This window comes from Phyllostomus hastatus, unplaced genomic scaffold (assembly GCF_019186645.2).
Source record: "Phyllostomus hastatus isolate PE091 unplaced genomic scaffold, TTU_PhHast_1.1 phas_contig_113, whole genome shotgun sequence".
In the NCBI taxonomy this organism is placed as follows: domain Eukaryota; kingdom Metazoa; phylum Chordata; class Mammalia; order Chiroptera; family Phyllostomidae; genus Phyllostomus; species Phyllostomus hastatus.
This window is the reverse complement of record NW_025333530.1, coordinates 6,371,001-6,382,048: the sequence shown is the minus strand read 5'-3', so window position 1 is coordinate 6,382,048 and position 11,048 is coordinate 6,371,001. Positions and strand designations below refer to the sequence as shown.

Sequence of the window (11,048 nt, the reverse complement as noted above, 5' to 3'; positions counted from 1 at the left end):
CATCTACTCTGTCTGTGGATCATAGAACAATCCTTATTTTGAACAAAAAAGAGTAGTACAAGTGCTATAGTTATATCTCATATAAGGAAAACATAAATTCACCTATTTGACAAACATTAGTGGAATATAAGGTCATGATTCTTCAACACCTTGAGTGTGTGTGTATGCATGTGTATCTGCACATGCACATGTATGTTGGAAGGGAAAAGAGAAAGGACAGGACCTTGGGAGATGCCTATATTATACATGTGATATGAAAATAGGATCTAGAAAAGGTGAGTTAGAGAATTCAGAGAAATAAAGAGCAAATGAAATGCAATCTTCAGGAGAGTAGAAGTGTGTTTATTCATTTTGTATCTTTGGTGCCTAAGATTGGTTGGGTAATTGATACCTATTTGTGGAATGAATCAATTAGAAGTATAGTCATAGCTGCCATAAGAAAAGCAGCAGATCATATGCTACAAAAATTCATCCTTGGAATGTTGTAGAAGCTATAACATTTGATCACTAGGAAGTCACAGAAGAGACCTCATATTTGCAAAAAGGAAATGCAATAAAAAAATTGGAGGCAATAAAAAAGTGGAGGTGGTAAATATGGATTTCTTCTCCAAAAGCTGCCAAGGAAGAGAAGAAGAAAGTGGGGGATACAGTAGCATTAACTCAGGAGGGAACCCTGATGAAAGAAAGTTTTATTTTAAAACTTTAAGGACTAGAATGCATTGTGTGCAAAGAGAAAAAAGCCAAAGGAAAGGAAGTGATTAAAATGGAAGCATGTCCCATTCTCCTATCTCTAGTCTATTAAAATTCATTGCATACCCAGCAATGTTCTTTTGAAATGATATTAACATGCTTACTATATAGAGGCATGTTAATATATACAGACAGGGAAAAAGATAAAGCAGGGATTAAACTTAATTAATGGTTATTTTTAACTAAAAAATTTCCCAATGATTTAATATGCACATTTTATAATATACATTATCACATTAGCTAATTTCATTAGGCATATAACATCCTTTTAATTTCCTCTGTCATCACATCCTGAGAGGTATATCCCATAGAACACTTGTTGATGGAACCACCCCTTTTTATTCAAGAGTATCTTAAGGTACTAGTGTTGCATATAACATGCCTTGGAAAACATGCCTTAAAGTAAAAATTCTTTCAGTATGTCTATATAACTTCTTTTCTTTAACTTATTTCTTTGATTAATTACCAGTATCATTTTCTGTTGCAAATACTCAACAGTTAATTTTCACTTATAATTTAAATAGAACTTAAGGGCAAGGATTTAAGTGTCATACTTTCAAGAGTCAAAACTGATCTGAAATGCTGTTCCACCACTTATGAGCTGAGCAATCTTGTACAACTTACTGAACTTATTCATGGACTGAGCTCCTTAATTCTTCCATATAAGCACCAATAATAACTGTACAGCAGATATGAGGTATAGCAGTGAATTAGGGGTATTGTTAAAAGGCTAATTTTCACAAATCTCTGGACAGGATTGTAACATAACATGTATAAAGAACTAAAAAATATGCAGTCAATTGAAATGCCTAGAAAAAAAAACAAAAAAGAAAGAAGAAACCCAAAGTGATTTGTGGAGTAGATAAGTGTCACAGATTGTGCTTACCCTTGAAGCACAAGGCATGTGGTAGACAATAAATGATGATTAGTTAATTAATTTGGTCTGGCTCACAGAGCAACCTAACTTTGATGGGAAACAGATATTTATTCTTTTTACTGTTTCTTATTAAAATATCAAGCTGCTTTGTAGAATACAGTTTTAAATGATTATGCTAAGCCTTTGACCAGCAAGCAAGCTGACCAGAAACTAAGTGGAAAGGTTTGGTCCTCCACGTAAAACTGGTTCTCCATGTAAGACATACATTCCAGCTCTTGCATTCAGTAATCATATGAACTTTAACAAGTGGCTTTATATCTGTGAGTACCAGGCTCTTTATCTAGTAGGTTTACATATCTAGTATGTAAACATACAAGCCATTGGGGTTGTTTTGAAGATTATGATAGTCATATTTCACTACCAAATCCATATCTCCACATCCCTCTCAATGAATGGTAGCTGGTATCAATGCTAGTACTGTTGACATCATAGATATATGGTTTTTGTGCTCAATCAGATCTGGATTCAAGTCCTGGCTCCATCATTTATTAGTTGTATGACCTCAGAAACTTGCTTAATTTCTCTGAGCCTCATCTTCATATTTAAAATTAGTAGAATAATGTCTACCTCTCTTGTAGAGAGTGAAGGTTATGAGATAATGTATATAAGGTATATATGATACATGGCAGGCACTCAGTATATACCAATTCCCTTTTTACCACTTTCCCTTGAAAATAATGTCCAAATTTTTACCATGGAGTTCAAGATCCTTCATAGTCTGGCCCCTGGCTCTTTTCCAGTGTCGGCTTCTAATATTCTCCCTCTATCTTCCTCCTCCCCTTTCCTAACTTCTCTGTTGTACACCTCATTAGCTTTTACCCGTAGACCTGAGATTATGTTCTTTGAGGAAATATCCCATTTTGAGATTCTAACCAAGGGAAGAGAAAAATACCACATCTGATCTTTATAATTAGGTAAAGTCAATAGCTCTCTTTTATCAATGCTCATAATCACCTCAGAGCGAGCTTGATCTCTTACAACATGACACTGTAAACCATTTGTCTTCTTGAAAAACTTTCTTACTTTGCCTTTAAAATATGTGCATGCACAAACATGTGCATGCATGCATATACACACTTGTGTTTATCTGGACTCCTCTCTCTCTGGACAGTCTTGCACCTTCCATTACCTTACTTGTTATTAGATCCCCAGCACTAGGGACAATGGCAACTATGACAACCATAGGGTTGTTATGAGCATTAAATGTAATGACACAGCTGCACCTCAGTTTTAACTGATTGTTGTGTTGGAGAAATTGAGCCCAGGGTTGCCAATATTTTCAAGAGAACCCAGATTACTGTGTGAAATACCCTAATTTTTAAGGTTTGCAACAAGTTTGAAAATTAAAAAGTGCATGTTGAAAACATCCCTAAACTCACTCTGTGAGCCTTCAGTTTGCAACCTCTACTCTAGAATGTTTGGCTAGCACTGCCAATGGTTCCTGTGTGCATCCTGGGACTTACAAGGACTATATACCTGTAGGTTAATCTTGACTATACTCCAAGCACCTGGCACGGTGTCTGTCACATAGCAGGTACATAATAAATACACCTTGAATGAATGAATTGCATGGACAACTCCTTTTATAGTTAAACTTATTCATCATTATTCAATAAATGTTTGGAAAACATTTTGGTTTCACTCTTAGGTTGGTTCCTGTTAAATGTCTGCTGCTGGTTTTTCCAAGCTATTAAATGCTGCTTTTCTTATTATTTTGCTTTACAGTTTGCTTCAAAATATTCTGGATGCATTCTGCTTATATGTCAGACATGGTTACCACTCCTTCAGCTGCCCTGTCATAACTTCTATTTTATGGCATCATGCTTTTCTACAACATAACATTCCTAATGCAGAGAAAATGATGTCACTGTCTAAAGAATAGTAGGACTAGTCCAGGATTGTTTTTTCCCCATCAGAGGATCTTCCTCAAACCAGAGAGCATAATGGAGATGGTTGTTTCTAGTACTTGATTCATTCTTTCAAAGATAAGTCATTGAAAAAAATCATTGAGAGCATACTTGTGTGCCTGGCAGAAAGAAGTAAAGACCAGTAAAATAGAATGTTTAATTTCAAGGAGCTTACAGCAAATAAAACAGATAATAACAGTATAGTATAATACGTACTACAGAGGAAATATACCCAGGAAAGGCAGTATAGCCAAGTGATTAAGGGCACTCCCTAGGTTCCAACCTTGGCCTCACTACTTAACAGCTGTTTGAGCAAGTTACTTAACATGCGGTTGGCTTTCCTATCTGTAAAGTGAGGTGTAAGGGAATATTACCTGGTAGGGTTAATATGAAAATTTAAGTGAATTAATATGTGAAAAATGCTTAGAACAGTGTTTAGTATGAAGTAAGTACTCAATAAATGTTATCTGTTACTATTACTGAAGGTATACTTAACCCTGTATGTATTGTTGGAATGTGGATGTAGCTAGGTAAAGAGAAATAAAGACAGGAAGTAACTATTGATGTAAGTCTTGAAGATATATTTCCTCAACAAATATCTACTGGATATTTACTATGGACCATGCACTACATAAATAAGTGTAAAACAGTAGAGGTTGGAAAATACAGAAGAAAAACTTACTAGGCTATGGGCAGAGCAAGCTCAAAGTGATAAAGATATGAGAGGTCAAGGCAAGTTCTTGCAAGTGCATATAGCTCACTGAGGCAGAGAATAGTGTGAGACTTGAAGAGAGGCAAGAGATTATAAGAGAAAGAAGAGGGGGTGAAGGTGTCAGATTGTAGACATTGAATATCATACTATGGCATTTGAACTTTGTTCCATAGACACAAGATGGCAAAGAAGGTTTTAAGGAGGTGAGTGATGGGATCAGATCTATGTTTTTAAAACATTATTCTGGTGATAATATTAATCTAAGCCAACTCAATTTTCTTTAGGAAGTAAGACCTTCTGCAAAACTCCTTATCAGAGATTGGTAGGACTGTTTTCTATGCCAACCAAACCTAATGAAGTTTGAAATAAAAACACTTACAAATTAAGAAGTGGAAAATGAATTTTCCATATATGTAGTATAAATAATACTTCCATTTGGAGCATGAAGTACTTATTGCAAAAAAAAAAAAGCCTGATAATACATGGGACTCTATGAATGAAATAACCACTCTAGCTTGGCCCTTCTGTATCGATCTCATTTTTCTGTATCTATCTTTTTTCTGTGTTTTTGTGTGTGTGTGTCATTCATTCATTTAACCAATAAACATTTATTGTGCCAGGCCCTGCTCTGGGCATTTGGGATGCAACAATGAACAACAACAAAAACAAATAAAAGATTCCTACCCTTTGGAATAGAGATGGTTCATAAACATTCACAAGTAAATTAGAATTCTGGCCAAAATGGAGGTGTAGGTAGAACCCTTTGATTTCTCACACAACCAAAAGGAGGATAACAACCCATCTAAAATCAATAAACAACCAGAAGCGCCAGAAAATCAAACTGCATGAAACTCCAACAACCAAGGATTTAAAGAAAAAATCAACCAGAACAACCAGATGGGTAAGAACCCGCAGTGAGGCCAAGGCATGGACTGGGAGGGTGGGGCTGGCTGAAGGCAAAACTGAGACTCAGAGCTGACTGTGGACTACAGCAGGAGTTGCCAAGGTGGGAGAAACTCTAAGTCTCACACTGAGAGAGTCGGGAGGAAAGTGGGCTGGAGACAAGCAGTCCAGCTTCATTGTTCCCTCTCTGCCCCCCACCCCCCAGGCAGTGCTGGCAGGGCTGCAAGGAGAGTTGCCCTGCCCTGGTGAATACCTAAGGCCTGGCCCCCTTACAACTTAACAGGTGCACCAAGACAAAGAAATATGACCCAAATGAAAGAACAGAGCAAAACTTCAGAAAGAGGACTAAGCAATGAGGAGATAGCCAACCTATATGATGGAGAATTTAAAGCTCTGGTAATCAAAATGCTCACAGAACTGAGATTGCTTGAAAAATGAAAAAAAAAATGAAAGATACCCAAAATGAAATAAAACAAAATATTCAGGGAACCAACAGTGACAGGAAGGAAACCAGGACTCAAAGCAATGATTTGGAACATGAGGAAAAAATAAACATCCAACCAGAACAGAATGAAGAAATAAGAATTCAAAAAAGTAAAAAGAGTCTTACAAACCTCTGGGACAACCTGAAACATTCCAATATCTGAATTATAGAGATGCCAGAAGGAGAACAACAACAGGAAGAATTGAAAATTATTTGAACAAATAATGAAGGAAAACTTCCCCAATCTGGTGAAAGAAATAAACTTCCAGGAAGCCCATAGAGTCCCAAAGAAGTTGGACCCAAAGAAGAACACACGAAGGCACATCATCATTAAGCTACCAAAGATTAAAGATAAGTAGAGAATCTTAAAAGCAGCAAGAGAAAAGGAGAGAGTTACCAACAAGAGTTCCTATATCAGCTGATTTCTCCAAAGAAAACTTGCAGACAAGAAGGGGCTGGAAAGAAGTATTGAAGTCATGAAAGGCAAGAACCTACACCCAAGATTACTCTATGCAGCAAAGCTTTCATTTAGAATGGAAGGGCAGATAAAGTACTTCCCAGATAAGGTCAAGTTAAAGGAGTTCATCATTGCCAAGCCCTTATTATATGAAATGTTAAAGGGACTTATCTAAGAAAAAGAAGATAAAAAATATGAACAATAAAATGACAACAAAACTCACAACTATCGACAAATGAACATACATGAAAAGAAAAACAAAGAAAACAAAAACAAAGCAAACAACTAGAACAGGAACAGAATCAGAGAAATAGATATCACATGGAGGGATTTCAGTGGGGAGGAGGAAAGGAGGACTGGGGGGAAAGGTACAGGGAAGAAGAAGCACAATTAGTAGGCATACAATATACGGAGAGAGATAAAAAATGGTATAGGAAACAGGACTCAAAGAACTTATATGTACAACTCATGGACATAAATAAAAGAGGGATGCTGGAGGGTTGGAGGTGCAGGTTGAAGGGGGGGTAAAGGGGGGAAACTGTAATAGCATAATCAATAAAATACTTTAAAAAACAATTACATAAGATATTAAAAGGACATGGTATTATCGATATAAAAAATCTAGGAGAGTAAAAAAAGTGGGATTTTCATTCAAGATAGGAATCATAAGAGGATGACTTCAAGAAATGGAAGAAACTGCAAAACCCTCTGCAGTGTAAAATTCATGATAAACTCTATGGGGGGGGGGGTGTCCAAAGTTCTGTCACTGCACATGGGTCTAAGCAGCGAAAAGAGGGTTACCCTGATAAACTATTTATACATATATATAATTTCTATATTAGCATGATTTATATAATTATATATAATATTCATGCAAGGTTTATGAAGACTGTGTAAGTCTATTTTAAACAATGTGAAGTGGACAAGGCTTAAAATGGACTGGAACATATTCTGCCCCTTACTTCCACAATAAACAATTCTAGGGTTTAGAGGTGGTGGTAGTATGTGGGTGTGTGTGCTTTGGACAAATCTCCTGCTTGGAACAGAGCCTGCCAGAGCCCTATTCTTCTACTACCTGTCCTGATAACAGCCAAACCCAGCAGGAACCTGGATCTTTTTTTTATTTCATACCATGAAAACAAACAAATCTCCTTCAACAACCTACTACCATAGAGTGGTGTCCTTCACCATTTATCTGCCCTTTATGTAGGCCTGACTCCAAAGGAAGAATGCCACCTACCGAATCATCCGCACCAGTCAACCAGTCCTGCAAAGTACAGCAACACTCAACCCGGTTGGCTCCAAATCCCCTCCCTCTGATTATTCTTTGGCCTTAAAAAATTTTGCCACTATTTGGGCTGACAGGAAGTTTTGCTCTCGGCACAGGAGCTGATAAACACTTCCACATATTGTAGCCTGTTCAATAGCTAAGCCAAATTTCAGTCCCTCTGCCTGCATTTTCCTTCAGTGCGCTTTCACGTTTGGAATGCCCCCTTCTTTGCCGCGCACAGACACCGGAAACCGCTGGTGTAAATTGTGCAGGGACTGGGGACCGGCGCGCTGCAAAAGCCAAGGAAGGTGACGCGGGACCAGGCTAACATTGGGGATTGCACAAGAGGTCAGGCGAAGCTATGGGCTTCCAAAAGTGTACAGCCGCGGCATTCTGCAACGTACAACTCCATTCCCAGGCCTCCAGGGTGGGGTTGGGGACGGGGTTGGGGGTACCCCTCTGCAGTCCGCTGGAAGCTAGACAGGAATCCCTGCAAATCCTCCGTTCAGTCTGAAGTCACCACAGCTGCCCAGATGCTCGCGCTGCCGCGGCGCCATCCCCCGCAGGCGCAGCGCGGAAGGAATGGGGCGGGTGTGAGTGGGCTGAGCGATTGGAGAGGCGCGTGTCCGTGCACTAAAGGCCCCGGTTCTTGACACCGAACCGTGAGCTGCTTTGTGCTGGACCCACTCGGAGTGGCGGCCTGAGAAGGTCAGTCGGTCGTCTTCGTCCTAACACAGATACAGAAAAATGCCGGGCCGCTGCCCTGCAGGCTGAGCCGCCGCGGGGAGTTCCCGGTTTCTGGAAGGCGGCCGGGGGCGGTCCCAGAGCCGCGCGCGGAGCGCGGGGGGGCGGGACCGAGGCAAGGCGGGGCTGCCCGCAGGGCGCTCGGGCTAGCGGGCGCGGACGTGCGGGTGCTGCTGCAGTCGCTTCTAGCCCGCAAGATCTAGCGCTGGCGGCAGTTTATGGCCCCGACGGGAGGCGCGATGTCCGCACCCGAAGCCTGGCTGCCTGCCTGAGCGCCGCGGCTGCCTCGGTCCCGCGCGTTCTCGCCCCTCCCGCCGATCCTGCGGCTATGACCGCGTAGCCTCCTCCTGGGCTGGGATTTGCTTCAAAGTCTTCTTCATGGAAGCGATGTCCCCCCAGCAGGAGACTCTAGGGGGGCAGCCGGGGCGCTCCTCCTCCCTGACAGGAATGTCTCGGATCGCTGGAGGCCCCGGCACCAAAAAGGTGAGGACGCTGAGAGGGGCCCCGCGCCTGCCGCTGCTCCACTGCCAAGGCAGGAGCAGCCCAGCTTACCGCGCGCAACCTCGGCGCAGACCACCAGGACGCGGGGGCAGGACGCAGTGGGGATTTAACGCTCGAGGCTCGCGGCCCCACCGCATTAGTTCTAGAACGTTCCCGCCTTACTGGTCCTCGCAGCGGCACCGCCGTCTCCCCAATCACCCCTGTACCCTTCGCGTCTAGAGTCGTAATCACTCTCGGAGCGGACCAGCAGTCCCCCTCATCTCCATCCGCCGCGGGGTCTGCAAGCAGCCCAGCCCCCAGCCGGGCGTGGGGCCCCGGACTGGGGTATCGCCTTTCCCGGGCCCCTCCGGGGGCCGTCTCCTGGATCTCCCCAAGGTTCCCTGGGAGCTCACCGTCCCTTGACGGGGTCAGCCCCGAGGTCAGCAGGGCTGGAGGCGTCCAGCGGGACGCGATCACCAGCAATGAAGAAGGTAGGCGGTGGAGCTGCGGGCCCAGGGGCTCAGGGCCCTCACCTGGATGTGGAATCTGCGGGATTTGGGTTGAGTGGGGAGGGGTTGGGAGATTCTTTCGCCCAGTGCGGGGCTCATCGAGAGATTCTGGTTTTCCGAGATGTTGGTTAGATCTATAGGTAAGTTAGGGATTCTAACGGTCGACACTGCGGGGCCGTGGAGATTTGGTTCGGCCTGGAACCGGGCTGGGTGGGGCTGGTGGGCTGCAGAATAGGTTCGAATGGGCCGAGGCAGGGACCTTCGCCCTGCCCTTGTGCCTTAGCCCTCCGGACTTGGTGGGGCTGGAGAGGGGTCTGGGTGCAGCTGTGGGCGTGGGGGCGGCGCACACGTTCCCTGTCAAAGCCGAGGTGAGGGAGGTGGGCAACTACTTGTGGCGTTCCGTTAGGATAAACGCAGCCGCGGTGCGGCGTGCTGATTCTGATCAGGTCAGGTTTCTTTGGAACGGTTTCCTTAGCAAGTGCACGTGGCCGCTGGCGGCCGGCCTCTGCCGTTCTCTCTGAGGAATTTTCTAGCCCTTGGGTATTTCTGCTCTTGCTCCTCCACTCCCCCCAAGACTTTCAGATAATTGGACGTTTTTATTCTGTCCTGGTGGTTCCCTTCCAATTTCTGTGGAAACAAATTGGATTAGAGGGATCATCCAACTCTTTTTTAAAGAACTATCTTAATGCATTGCGTTTATATAATTAGAGCCGTAAGGGGTTGCGCAGGCTCCCAGATTGTCCTGATCTTACTGCCTTTCACGACTCTTCCCACCATCATCCTGGGTTGGCTAGAGGTCGGTTGAAGACAGGTGAGATCTGTGCGCTGAGTATAGAAGTGTGCGTGAGCTCCCAAGGACCTTGACTGTGTCGCAGAGCCATCTAGGAGTGAACTTGATGTATTAGCTGTAGTGTCTGCTCAGCCTTTGATGTATTCGACTGCGGTTTGTCCTTGTCTCTTTTCCCCTTCAGAGATGAAGGGGTTGTGCGTGTGTGCGTGTGCATGAATTTACCAGGTTAACACTACTTTTTGGGAAGGTGAATGTTCAGAAGTCAGCATGGGGTTTAAAGCAATTTTTATCCTTGTAAACTTAAGGAATTGGGGGAAATCAAAGATTTCTATTCCTGAACAGTTCTCTTCTTTTTTAACTGAGGATAATTAAGCTTAAGCATACCGGCAAAAGGAGAAGGCATTAGAGTGGCTTGAACATTTATAAGGTAGTACTTGTCCAATAAGTGAAAGGCTGTTTTGCATCTTAAGCCATTGTCCTTAAAATGCTATCCATTATAAACTATAATGGGTTACTACATTGCCAATCTAGTCTTTTTTTTTTCTTTTCTTTAAAGGGAAGAGATTTTGCCAATCTGGTCTCTTTATGGCTTTTGACTTCCTTTGTGATGGGGGGAGGTTGAAGAACTGTTTTATTTTGCTTGTAATATGTTTTCCTGGAAAAGTTCATCTGTGCTTATTTTAAACATTAATAGGCGTATCTGTTTGATTTCAGACCTCCATATTAGCAATAGAAAGTAAAAATAAAATATTTCCAAAGTGTAGCTCATAGAGGCATCGTCATTTGTACTCTTATGAACCAGTCTTCACGTATTCCAAAGCTCACCAGATTGATCTTTATTTGTGTTTCATCTCACCTTTTTGGCGTTTAGTTGTCTTGGTGAGTCATGAGACATTTGTAAAAATAAAGTCTACTTATGTGATTGTTATGTTAATTACTAAGGCTTGGGTCAGTGTTTAAATTGCCAGGTACAATCAACATTTTAAAAAATGAAATAGAAAATATTAGTACCTTAGTAAGAGTAAAGCCTGTTTTTTATAACTTCTTTTCCTGTTTCATACAGGTATGTGTATTCTGGGTAGTGATGTAACATGTGTTTCTTACT

General features: G+C 42.4%; 1 protein-coding gene across 3 annotated transcripts in view; it reads left to right on the top strand.

Annotated features, from left to right (window-relative positions):
* The first annotated feature begins 8,330 nt into the window (after positions 1-8,330).
* Positions 8,331-11,048, top strand: part of ARHGAP20 (Rho GTPase activating protein 20) — a 132,413-nt gene continuing 129,695 nt past the window's right edge. For 2 of the 3 annotated variants that reach the window (XM_045840059.1, XM_045840039.1), the window contains exon 1: positions 8,331-8,647. In XM_045840059.1, coding sequence (XP_045696015.1) covers positions 8,543-8,647 — 105 coding nt within the window. In that variant the 5' untranslated portion in view covers positions 8,331-8,542. Of the gene's footprint in view, positions 8,648-8,938; positions 9,136-11,048 lie in introns of those variants that run through there. The other variant, XM_045840049.1, reaches the window with a different exon arrangement.